General features: G+C 39.0%; 1 protein-coding gene across 1 annotated transcript in view; it reads right to left on the reverse strand.

Moving 5' to 3' along the window:
• Nucleotides 1-12,683, reverse strand: part of tmem208 (transmembrane protein 208) — a 38,846-nt gene extending 26,163 nt beyond the window's left edge. The window contains exon 1 of the mRNA XM_017725690.1: nt 12,497-12,683. Within this exon, the coding sequence (XP_017581179.1) occupies nt 12,497-12,502 (6 nt within the window). The 5' untranslated portion in view covers nt 12,503-12,683. The remainder of the gene's footprint in view (nt 1-12,496) is intronic.
• Nucleotides 12,684-25,236: the final 12,553 nt, after the last annotated feature.

A 25,236-nucleotide genomic window follows, 5' to 3' on the forward strand; every position in this document is an offset into this window, starting at 1 on the left:
TCTCAGAGACTAAATAAAGGTTGATTGATTGATTGATTGAATACAGGAAACAGGATCTGAAATGTACAGTAACATATTAGCAGGATATAGGCTGACTTTATACTCCATTTCTCTTCCATTAATGATAAATGGATTAAGGTTTTAAGCATGGCAGACAATGGGTCTAAAGAGAAGAGATGGGGACCAAGAGGGCACCCTTGTCTCACATCCCTTCTTATGCCTTGGGTGATGAGTATACTTAATGGATCCATGAGATCAACATTTTGCGAAAGTTTTACATTTTCAGCACAATAAATAAATATTCCCATTTCACTTTATCAAATCCCTTCTCTGCATCCAAGAAACAATTATTTCAGGTGTTTCCAAAGATGCAGAAGAGTGAATGATTCCCAGCAGTCTACTCATATTAGTAAAGGAATGGCGATTATTTAAAAAACAGTCTAGTCTGGTGAGATTACACTACTATAAATGGTATCTATCCTAGAGGAAAGGCTTTAGCTAAGATTCTGACATCTGCATTTAATAGTGATATTGATCTTTAGGAGCAGCAGTCTAATACATGCTTATCAGGTTTCAATAAGAGAGTGATGGATGCTTCAGGAAGGGTTTGTGGCTAGATCCCTTGATTTTGAGAATATTTAAATATTTCTAAAAGAAGAAGTGGGGCCAATTTACCTGAATTGTTTTTATAGAATTCATTTGAATAACCATCTGGTTTGGGTGCTTTAACACTTTGCACTGCTATTATTGATTCCAAAATGTCCTTTAGCTCCAAGGTTTTGTCCAGAGTTTCCTTTACTGCAGGACTGATACTAAGGATAATTAAGCTATTTAAACAAGTGATCATGGTTGAGCTCCTAAGAAAACAGAAGAGTATAAATCTAAGTAATATTTTAGGGAGTTATGCTCAAACTCATTGCTTTATTAAGCGAGATACAACATAATTTCTCCCCTAATTACCACCTTGAGCATCTCCCACAAGGTAGACAGTGAAACCAAATCTGATTTTCTGGTTGACAAGAGGTTATCAATTGTATTGGATATTAAAGTGCAGAAACCTTCATCTGCAAGCAAGGTCTGTATCAAACATCCAAGGCTGGCGCTTTGTTGGACAGAGACAGAGAGAGAGAGAGAGAGAGAGAGAGAGAGAGAGAGAGAGAGAGAGAGACAGATGTCCAACATGAGGTGTCAAATATTCAATATTCTTAACTGAAGGGAGAAGGATTTTATCTATGAAAAAATAATATATTCTTGAATAAGAGTAGTGAACATGTGTAGTAATAATGATATTAATATGTAAGTAATATGAAAACTGCTACAGACTGAGCCATCCTGGAGCAGTACGACACCCTACTATTAGAATGATCTAAGACTGGGTCTATCACACAGTTCAGATTCCCACCAGAAATGATACAATGTATATTGAAATTGGGTTATAAGGAAATACTCTTACTGGCAAAATTCACGTCATCCCAATTAGGTCCATAAACACGCATAAGGGCAACAGGAGCTGATACAACGATAAACCTTCGCTGGGGTTCGGGGACTACTTTACTTGCAGAAAACCAAATATTTTCATGAATCAGTATTGCAGTACTTCTGGCTCTGAAATTTGAATTATTGATATGTCCAACCCATAGGTTTTTAAGTTATGGTCAATTGTGAGTAAATATGTTTCTTGTAAAAATGTTTTTAATCTTTTAAGATGAGCAAATTTTCTAGTCCATTTGACTGATCCACTGAGACCTATGACATTCCACCTAATGAATTGGCTTGCTGATCCCTTTGCCAAATTCACATCTGAATTGTCAGCCATAATTATTTAAGCAATCTAATGAAAATATAAAACAAAGATGGTACCCAAAACTATTGAACCACAATACTGTAATTCTTAGATAACAACTTCTTCTACAAAATCAATTCCCATCAATATAAAGAAAAAAAAAACAACAAAATATAGCCGCAAGCGGCGATGAGCGGGTTCAAGCACACACAAGCAGTACCAGCCCTTCAGCAGGTTTATCCCATCAGGCCTAAAAAGGCCTCAAGCTGTTTGTTCGCAGGCAGAGTTAATAGAACTGAAAGGAGCTCAGATCATGAAAAGGCCTTAATTTGCCATAAACAGCAAGCTTTACCCACATTATAAGCTTCCATTCATATGTACTGAGCTTCACTGGTTTGTAGAACATCCAAGAGGTTTTCAACATAGATGTCAGAACTACATGACTAATGGCAGCATTTCTCACACAGTACCACTTGCACAGCGGACTGGTTCAGTATTTAACCCATTGACTTGATGTAGGCCATAGTAAGGCCTTATGCAGTCATGATGGGCCCATTAGGTGTAGAGCAGCTCAGTGAAACTGGGTCAGAATCAGTCAAAAGGCCTCAATATGATATCAGCATTGACTAAGGACTAAAACCATAGACGTTCAGCAGGTTTTGGTCAGAATGACCTTTTGACCTTTGTATAATAAGCCTTTGTCTAGTGAAATCTTTGAAGAAATAAGGCAAAATACCAGACAAGCAGTACAATTTTTGACATGACATGCAATCAGAAAGTTGTTCTGGTGAGTGAACTGAGTCATATGGCAACAATAGTTTGTTGATCAACCTTGTAATAACATTGTAATAGCAATTTAATAGATTTTGAAGTGTTTTTGAGTGCTGAAGTGCCCCCTAAAGGCCTATCTCGACAAAAAGTTGCATACACCCTTATAGTTTCAGTGTGCAATGATGGTTAAAGTTTGGAGGTGATCTGGCCAATGTTTTTTGAGTTACAGTAAATCAAGTTAGAATTGCCATGACTGCAGTAATTAGTTGACTGATCTACCTTACCCTGAGTCAAGAAGTCAAAATTTTTTTGATAATTATTTACCTAGAGATGCCTGAGAGTTATGCTAGGCCAATTTCGATACGTTTGGGTGAAGATCCAGAGACTGGGTGAAGATCCAGAGAAACTGAAATTTTTTAATGAACATATTTGCAAAATTGTTTGACATGCCATACTACAATGGATTCATATGGAAATTTCATCATAATTGTAATAATATAGTAATGACATGTAATAATTTTATTTTTATGTATAGCGCCCCCTGTGGTCAAATCCTTTGAAACTAGACTGTTTGTTAGGAAGTGGATACATGTAGACACCAGTCAAGTTTCATGACGATTGGTCAATGTTAAGCCTGTCAAAGGCCTGCTGAATGCTGATTGCCTGATGGTGGCCATAAATTTCAATGCATCAAATTGGCCTCAAATGTGCAGCAGATGATGCTTGCCAAGTTTCAGCTTGATCGGATGCACAGATGCTGAGAAACAGTTAATTGGCAATTGCCCTGCCCCCTAATGACATATGCCCTCCAAAATTAACATGCATCCACAGAATCTTGTCATGAATAAGGCTATAATCTCGGTGAAGACCAAGATGGCGTCGCGACCACACCGCAAGGCTCGGCGTCTTACCAGTTTCAGTAATATAACACTTATTTACTTTACTTAATTTACTTAAATACTTCTCAGTATTTTCGCTCAGATCGCTCGTGCGAACTACAGTTACAGCAGACAGACACTTTTGGATATCAACATTCACTGCACAAACATCGGATTTACACATCAGTTTGACTTTAACCAGCTTCCTCCAGAGTTGATCCGGACACCGGGCCCTAGCGAGTCACTCTTGCCGACCGGAAGTGCCCAACGCCGGCGACGCCAGTGTAAAAAGAGACGGGGTAAGCGCGGAGGTTTGCGTGCTAAGCTAAGGCTAAACCCACACCGGCCGGCGTTACCTAGCGTTTTTCTCGCCAATGTTTGCTCGCTGCCGGGAAAGCTGGACGAATTAAAGATCTGGACCCTCACACAGAGATGGCTCAGGGACTGTAATTTGATGTTTTTCACGGAAACGTGGCTAAGGGGCGATGTGGCGGACAGCGTGGTGGAACTGGAGGGACGTGCGCTGTTCAGAGCTGACCGGTCAACCGCGACAACGGGGAAGACGCGGCGGAAGAACCTGTATCTACGTAAACAAAGCGTGGTGCACGGACTCTGTTGTAGTGGAAACCCACTGCTCACGGACCTGGAGTTCCTGACCATTAAATGCAGGCCCTTCTATACGGCTCGTGAGTTTAGCTGCATCGTCGCTACTGTAGTCTATGTGCCTCCTGATGCTAATGCTAACTCGGCTATGGAGGCTCTCTGTGCTACCATCAACAAACTTCAAACTACATACCCGGACGGAGCCTTTACTGTAGCAGGGGACTTCAATCACACTGATCTAAAATCTGGATTACCAAAATTTTATCAGAATGTCTCCTGCACCACAAGGGGACAAAAAACTTTGGAAAAAGTTTACACAAACGTGGCTGATGCATACAAAGCCACACCCCTCCCCCACCTCGGACTTTAAGATCATCTTTCTCTGTTTCTACTCCCCAAATACACTCCAGTCATTCGGAGGATCAAGCCTACAACCAGAACTGTAAAGATCTGGATGGATGGGGCTGACTCCTTCCTTCAGCACCAGTTCCAGCACACTGACTGGAGAGAGTATGCTGCCCGGGCCACCACGGCCTCACACATCCACCTGGACACCTACACTAACTCTGTCCTGGAACACATCAACAACTGTGTGGACGGAGTGACAACACAAAAGACAATAATAATATTCCCAAATCAGAAGCCCTGGATGAACAGAGAGGTTCGCTCTCTGCTCAAAGCCAGAGATGCTGCCTTCAGGTCAGGAGACCGGGAGGCTTACAGCTTGGCCAGAGCCAATCTGAGGAGAGGAATATCCATAGCCAAGTACTGCTACAAACAGCAGATCAAGGAGCACTTTACCTCCTCTGACCCTCGGCGTATGTGGCAGGGCATACACACCCTGACAGACTACAAGCCACCGAGCACTGCGCCATCCACCAACAGTGCTTCACTCCCTGATGAGCTGAACCACTTCTACGCTCACTTTGACCGGGGTAATAAGGTGACATGTTTAAAAAACGATCCTCCACCAGACGATAATCCACTTGAACTTTCCAATTCGGATGTCAGTCGCATGCTGAGCAGGGTGAATGCACGGAAAGCAGCCGGCCCTGATGGTGTACCTGGCCGTGTGCTAAGAGCCTGTGCTGAGGAACTCTCGGGTGTCTTCACACACATCTTCAATGTCTCGCTGGCCCAGGCAGCTGTCCCATCCATCTTCAAGTCTGCCACCATTGTGCCAGTGCCAAAGCACTCAACTGCTTCAGCCCTGAATGACTTCCGACCTGTTGCACTCACCCCAATCATCTCCAAGTGCTTTGAAAGACGAGTTCTTTCCCACCTGAAGTTCTGCCTACCTGCTACGCTGGACCCACACCAGTTCGCATATCTGAGCAATAGATCCACTGAGGACGCCATCTCCACAGCACTACACACTGCACTGACCCACCTGGACTGTCAGAACTCATACATGAGAATGCTCTTCATTGATTTCAGTTCAGCATTTAACACAGTGATCCCGTCCATGCTGATATCCAAGCTCAACCATCTGGGCATCAGCACACCACTTTGCAACTGGATTTTGGACTTCCTGACTAACAGACCCCAGTCTGTTAAATTAGGTAATCTCCATTCATCACACATCACCCTGAACACTGGCGTTCCACAAGGCTGTGTTTTGAGTCCGATACTGTACTCCCTCTTCACCCATGAATGTGTACCTGTTTATGGCTCAAACACCATAGTTCGCAGATGACACCATGATAGGCCTGATCACAGATAACGATGAGACGGCCTACAGGGACGAAGTACAGCATCTCTCCTCATGGTGCCATGACAACAACCTGGCACTCAACACGCACAAAACAAAGGAGATCATCATGGACTTCAGACGGACCAGGAACTAAGCTCACACCCACATCTCCATCAATGGAGTTGCAGTGGACCAGGTGTCCAGCTTCAAGCTCCTTGGTCTCCACATCTCCAATGATCTCACCTGGTCCTTGAACTCCTCCGTCCTCATCAAAAAGGCGCAGCAGCGCCTTTATTTTCTGAGGAGCCTCAAGAAAGCTCACCTGTCTCCCAGGATCCTGGTGAACTTTTATCGGTGTACCATTGAGAGCATACTCACCAACTGCATCTCTGTATGGTACGGCAGTTGCTGCACTGCTGACCGCAAAGCACTCCAGCGGGTAGTAAAAACGGCGCAGCGCATCACAGGCACCGATTTACCCACCATCGAGGACATATACCACAAACGCTGCATGGGCAGGGCAAGAAACATCATCAAAGATGTTACCCACCCAAATCATAGACTTTTCAGCCTCTTACCATCTGGCAGGCGTTATAGGAGCCTCCGCTCCCGCACCAGCAGGCTTAGGAAAAGCTTTTCCTGAGGCGGTTATCCTGACGAACGCTACACAGTCACTTTAAAAAGCTGCACAAACACTTCCTACACCTTCTGCACTGATAATATACTTCATTCATACAACTCTCATTTGTATTGCTGCTCTGTACAGTATCTATTATATCTACATGTCTATATTTGTATACGTATGTGTATATAATAACCTACAATCATATTACTGCATATCTCACTTTATGTATATATGTATATTATACACTATATATTCAATATGTACATTCCTGTATATAAACTTACTACACAGATATATAGATACATATAACACTGCATATATAACACTGTATATTTTATATTGTTTCATATTTTATATTATATATTACATATTTCACATTTCACCTGTACACACATGTATATAACAGTTATATTTATGCACTGGTCACTGTTACCACCGCACTTTATGTAAATAATGTCATATATTGCACTTCTGGTTAGATGCTAACTACATTTCATTGGCCCTGTACTTGTACTCTGCACAATGACAATAAAGTTTAATCTAATCTAATCTAGTTTCAATGTTTTTGGCTAAAGAATTCTTGAGTTATAGAGTCTTAAGTTAATTTTGAGTTTTGCCAGAAGGGCTAATTAGCATATGGCAGCCATAATGTTTGCAAATATCAATTTTTTTTGATAAATCCTAATAATCAGACTCTCCTGAGTTTTCTGATACCAGAAAATTGAGGATTGAGTGAAAATTGTAGGACTAGTTCACAAAAGTAGGTTTGGAATATTATGCAAATTAGCTAAAATTTAATGTGGGTGGAGCTCAATGGTACCAGCGACAAAGTTGTTTGGCTTGACCCAAGGAATGAGGCACAAAAGGAATTTTGTCTGTGCACATATCTGTTTAGGAGTTATGAAGCAAAACGTGTTCTGGTGCTCTATAGCGCCCCCCCTTTGGCCAATCGGGGTCATTTTTGCTGTGGGGCGAAATGCAAACAAACTACACCTAGCCACCAAGTTTGGTGTCTGGATGGCTTACGGTCTCCTCTCCACAATCACTTTTTCAGGAGAAAAGGAATAATAAATATAGCCGCAAGCGGCAATGAGCGGGTTCAAGAACGTACAAGCAGTACCAGCCCTTCAGCAGTTTAGCCCATCAGGCATAAAAAGGCCTCAAGCTGTTTGAATCTTGTTCAGAGGCCGAGTGAACAGAACCGAAATGATGTCAATTCATCAAAAGGCCTTCAGTTTGCATAAACAACAAGCAGAGGTCTTTACCCACATTATAAGTTTCCGTTCATATGTACTGAGCTACACTGGTTTGTAGAACATAGATCTCAGAACTACATGATCATTGGCAGCATTTCTCACACTGTAGCTTTTGCACAGTGGACTGGTTCAGTATTTAAGCCATTGACTTGATGTAGGCCATAGTGAGGCCTAATGCAGTCACAAGGAGCCCTTTAGGTGTAGAGCAGCTCAGTGAAACTGGGTCAGAATTAGTCAAAAGGCCTCAATATGATATCAGTATTGATCAAGGACTAAAACCATAGACGTTCACCAGGTTTTGGTCAGAATGACCTTTTGACCTTTGTATAATAGGCCTTTGTATAGTGAAATCTTTGAACAAATAAGGCAAAATACCAGACAAGCAGTACAATTTTTGACATGACATGCAATTAGAAAGTTGTTCAGGTGAGTGAACTGAGTCATATGGCATAATTGTTTGTTGATCAACCTTGTAATAACATTGTAATAGAAATTATTTGATTTTGAAGTTTTTTTGAGTGCTGAAGTGCCTCCAAAAGGCCTATCTGGACAAAAAGTTGAACACACCCTTAACGTCTCAGTGTGGAATGATGCTTAAAGTTTGGAGGTGATCTGGCCAATGGTCTTTGAGTTACAGTAAATCAAGTTAGAAATGCCATGACCGCAGTAATTAGTTCACTGATCCACATGACCATGAGTCGAAAAGTCAAAATTGTTTTGATAATTATTTACCTAGAGAGGCCCCAGAAAAGTTTGGATCAAAATCCAGAGACTAGTTTGAAAAAGAGCATTTTCAAACAGGTATCAACTACTAAAAAAACATTAGGGGTCCATTTTTAATTGGCCCACAAGACATTTTATAAATAGCATAGAACAGAATATGGCCCGCACTTCAACTTTTGCTTGAGTGTATTGCACTTCTTAGTTTTAACTGTTGATCAAGGCAGTTGCTCCACCAAAAAAATTTCCCCCAAGTTACTAAACATGGCAGAACCAAAGAAGCGAAAGGTAGAAAGTGAGTGCAGAAAATTTCATAAACGGTGGGAGTGTGAATATTTCTTTAAAGAATTCAAGGGGAAGTGTGTCTGTCTGATCTGCACTGAAACTGTGGCACTTATGAAAGAGTATAATGTATGATGTCATTATGAAACCAAACATCAGGCCTATGCATCCTACACTGATGCTGAGGGAGAGCAGAAAGTAAAGCAAATGGTAGCTATCCTGCAGGGTCAGCAACAGTATTTCTTTCGTGCTCAAAAAGTCCAGGAAAATGCTACAATAGCCAGCTATGAGGTCACCCAACTCATCGCAAGACATGGCAAACCTTTTTCAGATGGAGACCTCATAAAACAATGCCTCGTTAAAGTCGCCGAAACAATGTGCCCTGAAAAAGTGCAGGACTTCAACAACGTCAGCATGTCCAGAAATACAGTTGTGCGACGGCATTGAAGACTTGTCAGCCAACGTTAAACTGCAACTGTCTGATAAAGCTTGTGCTTTTGATTTTTACTCCACCGCATGCGATGAAAGCACTGATGCCACAGACACCGCACAGTTGCTCATTTTTTTGCGGGGAGTGGATGAGAACTTTGGAGTTACAGAGGAGCTGCTCGATCTTAAGAGTCTAAAAGGCACAACAATGGGTATGGATATTTTTGAAGCTGTGTCAGACTCAATTGACAAAATGGGACTTAAATGGGACAAGCTGTGTGGAGTTACAACAGACGGGGCTCGAACTATGGCAGGTGCACACAAAGGAATGGCCTCTATGATGTGCTCTAAGGTGAAAGAGACTGGAGGTGAGGCTTTTAAAATGCACTGCGTTGTTCACCAAGAAGCCCTTTGTGCCAAGACAGTCAATCTTGGAGATGTAATGAACAAAGTCGTGAAAACTGTCATCATAATTTGAACAAGGGGACTGTACCACTGAGAATTTCAGGCTTTCCTTTCTGATGTCGATGCTGAATATGGGGATCTACTCTATCACTCGGATGTGCACTGGCTAAGCCGCGGCGCCGTGCTGAAGCGTTTTTACTCCCTGAGGACAGAAATTGACCAGTTTTTGAAGGAGAAGGACCGACCTCTTCATGAGCTGAATGACCCTCTATGGTTGGCAGACCTAGCATTTTTAGTTGATCTGACTGATCATTTAATCACCCTGAACAAGAGCCTACAAGGGAAAGAGCAGCTTCTACCACAACATTATGCGCACATGAAAGCATTTTGTGTGAAGCTCAATCTCTTTAAGACACAACTGCACAACTTCAACGTTGTGCACTTCCCCACACTGTCCGAGATCAGAACTGCTTATCCACAGGCCAACCTTTCTGCTAAAAAAGGGAAATATGTGTCTGTGATTACATGTCTCGAAACGGAATTCAGACAGTGCTTCCAGGATTTTTCTGTCATTGAAAAAGAAATCAAGCTATTCGCGACCCCTTTCTTGGTGGATCCCGAAGAAGTGGAAGAGAATCTGCAATTAGAATTCATCAAAAACCAGTGTGATGATCCTCTGAAGAATCAACATCAGCAGCTTTCCCTCCCCAAGTTCTACCGGGGCTTGGAAAAGGAAAAGTTTCCTCTGATGAGACGCCACGCGAAAAAAAAGATCACTCTATTTGGCTCAACATACATATATGAGCAAACATTTTCGCTGTTAACACTGAACAAAAGCAGATTGAGAACCAAAATGACCGACAGCCATCTCCATAATGTCCTTTGCATCTCAACCACTAAGTTTACTCCAGACCTGCCAGCCATCCTTCGGTCCAAAGCGCAGCAGCACTGCTCCCACTGAGTGCAACGTCGTTCCCACTTTAGGTGAGTAAAAAATATATTCCACAGTACCCATGAGTTAATGCATGTGCAAGTACACATGCTTCAAATATCAATAATGTGCATCAATTCTGTCACTACCCTGCTTTTGCAGCTTTCTTATATGCGTTTTTCTTGTTAACACACAGAGTACAAAGTCAGCTGATCTCATCTGATGCAAATGTGCTACTTGATCAAGTTACATCTGTCCGGATTTTTGGCACAAGTGGCGTCGGATCAGCACATTAGCTGGATGGCCCGATTTATATACCTAGCGCAGCTGATACTCACCAGAATAATTTATTAAAATTATATGCACTCCTGTTATTAAGTCCAGTTCAGTCTGTTAATGTTGATAACCGTTTCAAACGAATGTTAATAACTTAAATAACAGGCTTAAAATTTACCCGTCCCATTTTCCCATTTATTGATTTTCTCTGTACTGTAAATCTTCTAAGAAGAAATCTGAGGCTGCTTTAATGATAGGAGCTCTTGGTATGTGCCTGCAATTGAACATGCTAAAATTGAACTTCTACAATTTTAGTATGTAAGAATTCAGTTATCATGAACATAAACTCATGGCTTTTCCTAACTGGATTTGAATGGGAAAATTTTTAATTGCTATGAAGTCAAGCTTAACATGTAGCAATTTATTCTTCGCATGCTCAAATATAATTCTCTAGTGTTGTTTTTTACTTGTTAATACAGTCTGATGTAAAAAAAAAAAGAAGAAAAAGAAATGAAAGTAAGCAGATTTGAAGTAAAATTGCTTGCTGTGCAAACATACGAAGATACTTGAACAAAATGCTCAAAAAACAATCAACAATCCCACACTACAGCACCAGGTACAGGGTACAGGATCGAATAGGTTGGTCATGTTATTTGTTATAATTACGATAATGTTGCTGGATGTTTTAAGATTTTACAATATTATTTAAATTACACATTGCTGGAATTGTGCAAAATTCAAACATCCCATGCAGGCACAGGGCTGCAGTTTCTGTGTTAATCTTGAATTTCCCTTGACATAAAACATAATAAAACGGGCCCTAAAGCCAAACAAAGAATGTCAAAGTGATAAACTTATTACATTAAACTAAAGTAAGATGTTAATCATTAGAGCAACACTTGGGTGACTGAATGTCATTATACTGTACTATAAAGTAGTATGAGAACGTCATGAACACAGAATACAGCTTTCAGATTTAATTCCAAAGTCTGGCACAATTAAAAGTATGGTATTAGAAATAGCAGAATTTAGTAATGCTGTTTTGAAACCAGTTGAAATTACATTACAAACTTTTTCTCTGGGGTCCAATTCAACTCCAACCCCAACATCTTCTTTGCACAGTACAGTGCACATGTGTTTATGACCTAAATCAGTAAGCACTCTAGACTTGTCCTTGCTAGATATCACCTAGCTAATTAGAGACAAATGAGGATATACTGTTTGTATATGCAATTTCCAAAATAACGTTGATAGAGATATTTAAAGTTTTAATGCATAATAATAACGAGAAAGAATAATACTGTCATATTACATCGTCAGTGTGCTTACGTAAATGTGTCAGATTGGGAACTAAATCTGACGGCTGTATCCTGTACTCGCCATATTCTCCTAAAACTTGATGACTCGAAGGCTGGTGACCCTGCGATGGCCCAACAACCAACGTCTTAAATTCGTCGTATTAAGTTAAACTCACTGTAAGATTCGTTGTTTGGCTTAAATGTCATTTTCTGTTGCTTACTCTGAATTAATTTAAGATGAACCGCTATCTATACATTTAAACTAGAGAAATCGCAAGTTTAACATGTGGCGTCCATGGGCTTGCGTGATACAAGTATACGCGTGTTCTTAAAGGGAGTCGGAATTCGACACACCTGTAAGAACTGAAATAACTGTGCTGTATGGTATAATGACACAGTTCTGATTTGGCTAAGAACAGAAGCGACACACCGCATTCCCATTTCTGAATATATTAACTCAAAAGCTTATAAGGTTTAGCTTGACTTGCTATAGCAGTTATAGCTAAGTAACATTCTGATGACAAAATGTAGTAATAGATTACGTACCGCCATTTCATAAACGTCCTCTTTATTTTCTCTTAGTGTGACGCAAATCCTTTCTTTCGTGCATTTATACTTACAAATATTTTAAATCTACATACGACTTGAGGTAAAGCCTAAAATGTTCTTCCTACTGCGTCTTCAGCAAAAGTAGCACATTAGCAGGTAAGTGAAGACAGCAACAACACTTTGCGCGATGGTCCCAGGAAGTGAACATTTTTAAAGTAAAAGACCTCATGCTACTCGTAGTAGCTTAATAATAATAATAATAATAACTACAGAATCGAACAACATTACTCATTGTTGTTAGTTGTAAGTACCCATTGTAATATGTTAAAGATGGAAAATATCATATTTATTTTTTAATTCTGCTATCCAGTGTTAATCGCTTGGTTCTTTTCAAAGGGTGAGTCTTACGTTTTTGAATTGTTCATCCTTATTTCGTGTCCTTGGAGGTATTCCACAATAGAAGCGGAATATTTAAGCAGCCCGGATAGCATTATATCAGCTTTAAAAAGAACAGAAAGAATTTAAATATTTTAAACATTTACATATGTCTAGTTTTGTTTTAGACAAGCATATTACATATTACATCTAACCATTTGAAAGATTGTCTCAGTGGTCATCCAGGGCTTGTTGCAGTTACCCTAAATCCTTACGTTCTGCAAACTGTTCGTGGCACTGATGTTATGTGGAGACTTGAAAGAATCCTCATTTAATCAGTCAGGCAGGTTACCTAATCGTTATCACTAAATGTGGTTATCATAACATTTTTATTTCAAACTAAGTTTGATTAGGTTCTTTAGATTAATTAGATTCCAATCTATGACCGCCTTGATATGTTCCAGCTCCCCCGGCCCAGAGGGATAAGCAGCTTGGAAGGTGTGCGTAAAGATTCGTTAGATTGCTTCCTTTATTTACAAACACAGACATTTGACAAAATGCTTAAATTAAGCAAAATGCTCTACAGTAAAGCATAACGCAAACTTAACTTTAGCCAGAAATGGTGCTCTTCAGGGACAACATTCAGCATTCAGGCAATCTCAGACAGATAACATAGTTTCACCTCAATAAAGCTGGCAAAGCTCCCCTCATCAAAGTGTGCATTGCAAACTTGCATGCTGATGGTCTTGGTACAGGGACATAACTGATCTTGCATTACCACTGGCTGGCCAGTTCTGAATAAGTGCAAAATATGTGCAATCCCATATTGCTTTTATGCACATATTCGACCCATTGCTCTTAACCTGAAAAGCTAAATTAAAAAATGCTAAACAATTTGAAAAACTAAACTTGAAAGACCAAATAGTAAATATAGCTAGCTAAGTTAGCTAACTTTAGTTAGCTAGCATAACATAGCTAAGACTAAAAGGCTAAAGACTAACAGTACAATATCTACAAACTCAGAACTAAAACTAAAAGTTATAACTACCGAGAACAATGAGTCTATATATAGAAAAAATATGCAAAACTGCGCCAAAATTCTCCCTCACTGTAATCTGCTATTCTCATATTCAGGTGCATGACACCAATGGGGGTTGTTGTCAGGGGCAGTAACATTGGTCGATTGATTTGTGTGCAGTGACGTCATCCGCTCTTATCGCAAAGTTGAGCCAGAAGGGCACTGCAGAGGCAGAACTGACTATAATAAAAACTGTATTTTTACAGTTTAGAAAGGGTGTATTAGGGTGTAGTTACTAATTAAAAGAAAATGGCAACAAATTGAAAAAAATTTACCCATTTTAAAGAAATTAAATTATAATAATTAAAAGAAAATGAGAGAACAACTAGTTAATCATGAGAACAAAATAAGAAATCGTGTCCACAAATAAAATAAAATGTGCATCCAAGTTTGTCACAATTCCCCCTCCCAGTCATCCATGTGCTTTTGTTTTGCTTCCTTCCCGGTCCTGCCCCCTTGTTTCCAGACCATCAAGCGCCTTGGGTCTACCCGACTTGAGCAATGCTGCAGGGAAGAGCAACCTGTAGCGCAAGACGAGGATTGACGGAAGGAACATTCAGGAAACCCATTACATCGCTTTCAAGTACTACTGCGAGCTTCCCATAGCTCAGGTGAGGCTTGGGCGGCCCGAGAGGGTTCTGTTTCTGTTTGTTTCTCCAGGTTGGTGCAGCAGTCCACCGCCCGAATTCCTGATCCCATTCCCGCACCCCGTGGCACACCTGTTCCTGTGGCCGCACCCCGCGGCACGCATATTCCTGTAGCCGCACCCCACGGCACGCCTGTGTCAGTGGCCACACCTTCAGCATGCCCGTGCCCCCGGACCCGTCGCCTGTCGCTGCAGGCCCGCCTGCCTCCGAGGACGTCACTGCAGGCCCGCCTGCCTCAGAGGATGTCATTGCCCCTTTGTTCCCGCCTGTTTGTTTTTTATTTTGTTGTTACCGCGACCCAGAAGGATAAGTGTGTGTGTGTGTGTGTGTGTGTGTGTGTGTGTGTGTGTGTGTGTGTGTGTGTGTGTGTTTTGTTGCTTGGTACCATGAACATTACAATGTAATTGCAACTGTGAGCTGCCTTAATGTTAACCCTTTGCATGCAAAGGAGATCAAAATAACACAGTTCTGAGCAAGGTACAAAGATTTGGCAGTGGGTGCAAACTGGAAAGGTTCTGATAGTTTGAGATAGAGTGTCAAAATAGTTTTCATGTCAATACTAAAAATGGGAAAATGGCTTTTTGCTAAAAAAAATGAGCATTTATATATATATATATATATATATATATATATATATATATATATATATATATAGAGGAAAACAGTAATATCTTAGCTAATAAAATAAGTAGATGTAGTAACTGAATTGGTAGTTTGGATATGCTGCAATTACATAACAAAAGATATTGAAGACCATCCACTTTGGAGAGCCCAAAATTTGAGATAGCTCTAGATTTATGACTAACGTTTAGACCACCAAATTCATCACAATTTACAATAACATATTTCTTAACAGAATCTTTAAGTTGATTGATTTGATGAATCAAAATGACATAGATCACTCTATAAATACATTCTACTTTACAAAGCCAGGTTCTGCTTCTTAGAGACAGATCTCTTCGTTAGCAAATGTTAGTTTTTTGGTGTTTTCAGTAGCTGGGCTATGAACGCATCATTAATGAGGTACTGGCAAGGTTGTGACAAACAGTGTTGAGACGTAAACTGCGCCACCTGTTGATAGTGACAGCGTTAGAAGAACTGCTGGCCATGCTACCGTTATGATTCACATGTAATTGCTTTTAATGAGTAAAAACATTGTTAAGATCTAGTTTCTTTAGGGCAAGGTACGGACGTAGGCTACGTTACTGAATTACACTCCAGACGCCAAATGCCCTTTTCCATTTGTCTGTAGCGACCTCTGGTGTTACCAAAATAACTAACAAAGAATAGTTTGACAATTGCGTCATCTGATGTTCATTGTCGTGATAGAAAAACGCCCTGCCCCACAAAGACATATATTCGGTCTATTCTGTGATTATATGTTAATGTGGAATTTCAATTTTTTTTTTCAGTTTATTTTAGCGAAATGTGTTTCAATTCTCATACTGTCGACTGAACTGGGGCTGTCTACGTATAATTCTGTTACACTTTTGATGACAGTCAGAGGTAAAGTTTCAAAAATCTAAATATAGTTACATCGCCTAGAATCTATGAGCTGTTGGCTCTTGTGACGGGTGGGGGAGGGGGTGCGGTATTAGCTACGTGGACTTTTATTAACCATATTTTAAAGTTATTGAGTACTCTTGTGGCTTTCCTGTCCTTCTGACAGCGAGGAGGTGCCCGGCTGTTGTTCGTTCACGTCACTCTTGCTCTCATTCCCTTCTTCCTTCCTGCCGAGCACCGACACGAGACCTAGCCACAATTCAAACTATACAGCGGTATTAAAATATTCCAAAGTGTTTTCTACGTATACAACCGATTTTTGGAGTGTGGTAAGTTTAATGACTTCATTGTTTTTTGACGGATATTAAAGTCATTGCCTGGCACTGATCGGTCGATCGGTCCCATGTCTATCCTTGCGAAAGTCAACGAATTCTTTATGACTGGCTTGTAAAATAATTTGCACTCTGAACTGGATGCTAAAACATACATTTCCGCTATTCATGCGACACCTTTATGACGGTAAGTGTAATTGTGTAGCAACAAACATTGTTTATCCATATTATTTTTCAAAGCCAAAATGTCGCCTTTTCTTTTTACTTCCACATTCTCTCATGCCACAAACAGATGGCGTCGTGGGGGAGGGGAGGGGAGGGGAGGGGAGGGGCGGGGGGTTGGGGAAGCCGCATAAACGAATACAGCAGGCCACAGTCCTCTTCTCCTCTTAGTGGTACAAGTGCTAGCCTAACACACATCGACCGGGACAAGATATGCGTGTTTGGATCACATTTCTGCTTGGATTCAAACTTATTCTCTCTCAGATGTCTTGCTTGAAGGCCAGTTGTGGTCAGCTATGTAAGAGAATGTTGCGAAGTTCACGAGTGTAGCTGGGTGGCTAATGTAATGTTATTGAGCGTTTGGTTGTGACTTGCTGTGACATAGCCTGTAGTTATTGTTCACTTGTGTTTCCCGAATGTTCTCTAAGAAAATTTCTGAACTGAAAGTATACTGACGGATAGCCCAAGAATTTTCTATTGTTGTTTGCTTTACATTTAGCATTTGCCTTGTATGCACTCCACTGCCATTAACTTGCCCATAAAGTGTCAGGCCAATTGTGACTCATCAACTAAGTACAAAATTTGCATTATGTTTGATATATACTGATGGGGATTAGATTCTAGTTTTGTAATATGTGGTATTATATGTGATGAATTACCCTTTTAGGTGTGTAATCGGCTGCCAAGGCAAAATTTAGTCTTAAAGACTTAGGCTGTGTCTGAGTCCCAAACACTGACTGGAACTTCATTCCAAAGGGGGGGTTGCAGTGATTAAGAATTTTCACATTTTCTTTTCATGAGTAACTACACCCTAATACACCCTTTCTAAACTGTAAAAATACCATTTTTATCATAGTCATATCATAGTACAAGAAGGCTCTGATGTAACATTATTAATAATGGCACTAATAATAATAGATTAGTTATAATAATAATAGCTTAGTTCACTCAGGTCCTGAGGGACCAGGCCATTTAGAGTTTTATGGCTCAGTGGGTAGCGCTGTCACCTCGAAGCAATAAGGGCCTAGGTTCGATTCCTGTCTGGGCAAACAGCGTCCTTTCTGTGTGGAGTTTGCATGTTCTCCCCGTGTCTGTGTGGGTTTCCTCCTACAGCCCAAAGACATGCTAATTGTTCCTAGGTGTGAGTATGTGTGTGAATGTATATGTCTGTGATGGACTGGCAACCTGTCCAAGGTGTATCCTGCCTTCTGCCCAATGACTGCTGGGATAGGCTCCACCTCCCCTTGCGATCCAGAAGGATAAGCAGCTTAGAAAACATGTGCATGCATTTATTTTTTGGTCATATATGTAAATAAAAACTATGCTTGACATTTCGTTCCAGTTAATGACATAGATTTTATGTAGATATAACTATTAGTGTTGTAGTGCTCGAGTCCCGTCTTGGTCTCAAGAACATAAACCAGTAGTTTTGTTTTAATCTCTGTCTTGATATCATTTGGACTGGAAATTGTTGTTCTAGACCATCTGTGCCATGCCATTGACTGAGATAACCAGAAACTGAATTATTATAGAATATCAACATAAACAGAATAAAACAGTCCTTTGGGTTCCCAAACTGTAACTCACGGCCACCACAAACGACTACAAAAGCTTTTGGGGTCTACAAGATTTAAATGATCAAATAATTTTCATAGACTCTTAACTTATGTGATGACTGATATTTGGCAGTTACTGAGTGCTGTTTGTCAGGCTGATGAAAGGAAAGTTGCAAACAGAGTTTTGGCTTGACAAATTAGATATCTTTTTGATGTGTTCAGTCTTCAAGTGATGGTGAAAATTGTTGGATTTCAAAGTTATGTTTGAAATGACCCTTGAGCAAACACCACAGAATGGTAGCTACTCCTTTTCAATTCCCATGCAGATGAAGCCTAGCGCTACATATTCACTGCTGTATGTCCTTTGTTTTGGTTTATGATTGCACTAATAATATGAACATAATTAGCTAGCAGTTTGCCAGAACAATCAGTGAGCTCGATACAAATATAATGGTTTAGTTATCAAATAATCAGCAGTATTTGCCATATTTAAAATTAAACTTGGTTAAATGTCTAGATTGTAATTAAATTTTTGTGGTTAAAGAAAAAAAACAACACCGATATAATTACTACAATGTATGGTGAATGATATTAACAACAAGCTGTGTGTGTTGAGTAAAAATGCTCGCAGCAAAATCTGTAGCAGCAGTTTTTTGAAGGGAGGCAACAGCAGTGTGTGATACAGCAGTTGGAATTTTTCTTAAGTTATTAGTTTCACCAGTATTCCAAAAAAAAGTTCTGATAACACACTGTATATACAATACAAAACACGCTCACGATAGCTCTTTCCATTGAAGTTACCTGAATAGCTGAGTCAGGCTTATTTCAGTAATTACTCATCTTCCACTTTGAGTTAATATTAGTCCAGGTTGTTACTTAGGGAGCAAACATTAGGGAGAAAAATGTAAGGAGCCGATATTCTTGGGCACCTTGGTAAAGCAGCCTGCTAGCTGGGCTAGTGTTGACCACTAGGCCTGCCTTTGCTGCACCTTTGTTAGTTAACTGCAGCATAAAGTGGTGTGGTCTTGTGGCCGGATGCTCCCATTAAGGCAAAAAATCTACTGAATACAGCGGATACTGACAAAAAAATGCCTGCAACTTCACTATCTGATAGTCAGAGATGTATGGGATATATACATGATACAAATGATTTGAGAAATGTAGGCATGAAACAACATGTAACATTGTTTTTGCCAAGGCAGAAAAGTTACTTATGTGTGCACACCATTGGTTTATTTATATATTGATTTTTTGTACACAAATCAATCGACCAATGTTACTGCCCCTGACAACAACCCCCATTGGTGTCATGCACCTGAATATGAGAATATCAGATTACAGTGAGGGAGAATTTCGGCAGTTTTGCATATTTTTTCTATATATAGACTCATTGTTTTACATAGTTATAACTGTTAGTTTTAGTTCAGAGTTTGTAGGTATTGTAATGTCTTTAGCCTTTTAGTCTTAGCTATGTTACTAACTAAAGTTAGCTAACTTAGCTAGCTATATTTACTATTTGGTCTTTCAAGTTTAGTTTTTCAAATTGTTTAGTATTTTTGAATTTTCAGGCTAAGAGCAGTGGGTCGAATGTGTACATAAAAGCAATATGGGATTGTACGTATTTTGCACTAATTCAGAACTGGCCAGCCAGTGGTAATGCAAGATCAGTTATGTCCCTGTACCAAGACCATCAGCATGCAAGTTTGCAATGCACACTTTGATGAGGGGAGCTTGTATGTTGCTATAGTGGTTGGTATAGTATAGTGGGTAACACATCTGCCTTCGACTCTGTAGACTGGGGTTTAATCCTTGCCTGGACAAGCACCCTACACTATACCAATAAGAGTCCTTGGGCAAGACTCCTAACACCACCTTCGCCCACCTATGTAAATTGATCAGATTGTAAGTCGCTCTGGATAAGAGTGTCAGCCAAATGCTGTAAATGTAATGTTTTTGTTAAAATTGAAGGAAGTAGCAGTGGTCAGGAAACACTAAATTTACTAAAAAAACTAAACAAAAAAACACTAAAATGTGATGTGCATATGCTGCTGCAAGTCACCCTGTAAAACCTGAAATAATAAATTAAAAATAAAGTGCTGGGTCACAGACAGACAAAAAAGGAATTGCATCATGGGGCAGTGGAGTCTTGTGGCCTTTTACTTCAAAAACATCAATAATGATTGAGTTGTTTGGATGCACTTAAATAGTTCATATTTCAGGTTTTCGTATCATTTATTAACATTATTACGTTACATTTATTACGAATTTTAACTGTGACTTAAGAGAGTGACCCAGGAGTTTTTCAAGGCAATGTATTCCATTATGTTTTAGTTTTAGATAGATTTATAGATACCCATACTGGTTTCAGGTATTGGCCAGATACCATGCTCATTTAATAAAAAATGTGCTGCTACCAATATCTAATATATATATATATATATATATATATATATATATATATATATATATATATATATATCTTACCTGTTGTTGCAGACCTTCTGATCTAGTGTCTTTAAGTGGTTCTCCAAAACACTTGATATGCATCTAATCTGTGGATGCTCACAGTCTCTGTGTCTTTTGTCTAATATATATTCATTAGTATGCTTTGATGGTCAGCATAGTTGTAGCTAAAAAGGTTATCATTTTGAATTGGAAAAACATTTTTGTACTTTGCTATAAAGGGTGGCTGTTAAGCATTACTGTAGACATTAGTACAATATAAGTGGATTTCGTAGCAGGTAGCACAGCTGTATAACTCAATCTAGGGTACGGTTTTTAAATGTCCAAAAACACAGCACTGCTGCTTTGAGATGCACAGGAATAATTATATTTATCATACCAGAAGTTTCCTTTTAATATGTCTTCTTTTAATGTGTAATGTTAGTCTTGATATGTTGTCTGACTTTTGTGTTTTTTACTCATGGTTATGCTGATGACAGAAACAGCCTTTAGGCAGAGGGTCATCAGTCTGTCAGTCCAAAGAACAACCTCCCTTCCTTATTTACAGCTTTTTTTGCACACTGGAAACTTGTACATGCTATGTGCTGGTGTCACAGAAAAGCAACCTTCCAATACAAAAAAAAATGGACAGTGTGGCTTATTTAGTCAAAACAACAGGCCTTTGTGGGAGCAAAAAACAAACCAAATTATAACCATCCTTAACTGCTGTGATGCAGAATTTGCACTGTTACTGGTTAACAAAGTTATTTATTCATTTTCTACATACATTTCATACATTTGGACTAGCTAATTTTTTTATGTATTACCTGCAAATTTCCAAATGTTTTGGGATTAACAGCATGTCTTTTATCCTATTATTTTGCACATACTTACTATAATTTTTTCTCACCATAAACCTTATGTTAAAGTATCCGATAAACAGATAAGGCCTGTTTATTGGTTGTTTAGATAGCACAAGCACAGGTACATTATCTATGCTATCATATAAGCATCTGGTTTAATTATAGGCTGTTTGATAGTTGTATTTTGGAGGAACTTATTTCCCAAATATAATTTAATGAATTTTTCTACTTGAAAAAACACATACTTTACACACTTGTATGTATTTCTTTTTTTCCCCAAAGTTTAAAACAAACCATAAAACATTAAAAGTAAAATATGCCATAACTTTGAAGAGGTCTCATTTTATATATATTTATTATATTCCTATATGTTGAATTCAGCAAGTAAACAGTATTTTTTTATAAACATATGCAGAAGTGTATATAGTGTATGAAGTTCTATGTAGAGGATCAGTGTCTAGCATTTACACTGTTGTTGGAACTTATCGCATGTGACAAAGGATGGATCCCTTTAAGAGGAAAGTGTTTCTGCCGTTATGTACTTACACAGGTATAACAAACATTACTATTATGAGTTTTATATGATTTTAATTCTATTCACCCACTTTCCCTTCACACACACACACACACACACACACACACACACTTCTACAACCACATCATGGATTCTACTTTCATTCAAATAAACATCATCATCATCATCATCGTTGCCCGCTAGTCCAAACAGGGTCACGGTAGCAGTTGGGAGAGCAGAGAATCCCAGATGACCCTGTCCCCCGCAACTTCCTCCAGCTCATTCCCGGGGACCCCAAGCCGCTCCCAGGCCAACTTGGAGACATAATCCCTCCAGCGGGTCCTAGGGCGAATAAACATTCAGACATATTCATTTTTAATAATAATGTAATATTTCCCAGTAGCAATGATAGAGTAACCTTACTCCAGCTGCTGTATGGTTAGAAAGTTCCCTCCTTAAGGAAAATATTTTAAACCATACTCATGTTTTCAACTTTATACAAAAACTATTTTCTTATATACTCATCTACATTAACCAATGTGCAATTTGAAAAGCATTTAATCTAGTGTGCAATTTGTGAACATCCACCTGCACTGATGTTCCAAGTTGTGATAAGAATAGCAAAACTGACGGAATAGAGTAGGCAAAATAAGCATTTGTTGAGCTTTTTTTATTTCAAAACTCTCAAGGGACTATTACAGGGCTATCACTGACCTGATATTATTTGATCTTATTATTTGATATTTGTATTGTCAGGGCAGATCCAAGGGCATCCCATGTAGCTGATGCTCTGTCATAGGGCTGAACGAATGATCTGATTTTTCTGCACAATATTGTGATTGCGATATAAATTGCGATAACACACAGATGAAATGTTAGTTTTATTTTAAATATTAAAAGTCTACAATGAATAACAAGATAAATCACATAAGCTTAAGAATAACATCAAATGTTTTTTCCACATAAAGTGTACACTAAACAATCGCTGTTTTAACACTTTTTTCCTCCATTTAATAATTATCTGAACATAATAGTATGCCTCCATTGTCTTGCTCTCTAAAGCACATGTAACTATCAAAGTGTCACAGCTACTAACAGTAACTACTATACATTCTTGTTCAAAGTACAGTGACTTTATTTCTGTAAGCATATGACAATCCAGATTCAATACAGTTTGTTACTACAAAAAATGATCAAGTTAGTAAAATCAGAATATGTTTTTTTCAACATTCATTCAGACCCCATCTGACTAAAGCATCTTTCATTCCAGTAGCGATGTTCTCTCCCATATAATCAAGAGGAAAGTATGACGTCAGGCATCGACTCTTTTAATTCAGAATCTTCACTCATGAAGTGAATAGTGAGGCTGTAAGGTTCAGTAGGCTTGACAACATTTCTCAGCTCTGTTTCAACTTTGTTCCTACACGAAGCATACAGTTCTGGAATAGCGACTTGACTGAAGTATGTGCGAAAGGGAATCTGGTATCTTTTGTCAAGTGCTCAGAGAAGGATTTGGAAGCTGTCTTTAGACACTGTAAATCAGCACCATGCCTTCTAGATGAGCACTTATCATAGAGATGTCTGCGATGATTCTTCATATGTTGATAGAGGTTTGTGGTGTTGCCTCATGAGGTTAGCACCGATGCTCCAGCGTGTCTTGCACAGTAACTGTTTTTGATGCATGTCATTTTTTCTGAAACCAAAATACCCCAGAAACATGATGTGCTGTTTTTCTTTGGTAGCAGCAAAAGGGCAGGGTGAAAGGTAGCTTCTGATTGGTCATTGGAAGAAAGTTTGCGTATTCGTATTTATTGGGTGGATTTTTCTCTTGTAAAACTTACAGGCTATTGGCTAATTCAAATCGTAGCTCTTGCGGCTCGAAAATCGTGTCAATTCAAATCGTGATTTCAACCATTCAAACCTGCGGCCACACTGGTCCTTTGAGGCTACGATTGGGCATGCCTGGTTTAATGTGGGGTACCTTTGTTTTTAAGGTTGCCCATATGAATTATATGAAATGTTCTCAATCACTTAACTAATTAAATATTAGTAAAGAATCTTGTAAAATGTACACAGGTGAATTGCACAGGAGGTAGCAGTGGTTGCTAATAGCTAACTTGTTAACATTAGACAAAAAAAAGAAAAGGAAACAATTAATTTTTTTCTTTTGCAGAGGTAGTTTTAATTTAATTTAAGATTAACTAGAAGTGTTTAAAAGCTTTTCTTACATATGTACCTATTCTGTAAATAAAGCAGTTAAGTGTACAAACACACTGTGATCCTCCTGTAGTTAACAGTCAAAGATTGACTAGTTCACTAAAACAGTACCCTATATTTACTTTAGTATATTTAGGAAACAGATATCTGAAGCAATTAATACGTCTAAAAACGAATTTATGTAATGCAATGTAATGCACCTAATGGCTCTAAATTCATTGTCTGATGCCGGAGACATTATTTTACATTGGTTTTGGCCTAAAACATGATACATTCACAATAGATGGGTACATGAAGGGTGTTGTAAGTCAAAGTAGTCCTCAGAGACATTTTTTCCAATTTACCAGTATTTTATCATTATTAGCATTATATATAAAAATTCACAAGATGCATGTGGGTTTGCTGGTGGTTTTGGAATGTAAATAAAATGGCTATATTTGTGTTGTAGATATTGTGATCTCTGTGGTAGCTATCACCACCAAGACATCTCAGTCAGCAAGTTTTTCTACAAAGAACACTTTCTTGTCAAACACCACTGAATTACTTTGTGCATACCTTAACAACTGAATTATGCAGATTTTTTTAAAAAATCAGTGGAATTTTTTCTGTTCATCGTGTTGCCTTTGGATGACTGAGCAGCAGTACTAATTTGTGTAGTGGGAGGCTAAGTTAGGACATTATCTGATATGTGTCATTTTGTTTTGGGATTTTAAAAAAATAAAAATATGAACAAAATACACTTTGGTTACACATGATAATTAAAAACAAATAATTGCCTCATGTTAACAGATTAATGTTGTCACTCTATTGCATGTGTATGAAAGCCTTAATCATTTATAGTAAAATGGGAAACAGAAAAATGTTTATAAATGTGGACTTATGATTTACAAACCCCTTTTCTGGAGAACTTGAGACATTGTGTCTTCTTCTTTCGGCTGCTCCCTTTAGGGGTCGCCACAGCGGATCATCTGCCTCCATCTTGCCCTAT

This window comes from Pygocentrus nattereri, chromosome 15 (genome assembly GCF_015220715.1).
Source record: "Pygocentrus nattereri isolate fPygNat1 chromosome 15, fPygNat1.pri, whole genome shotgun sequence".
NCBI lineage: Eukaryota > Metazoa > Chordata > Actinopteri > Characiformes > Serrasalmidae > Pygocentrus > Pygocentrus nattereri.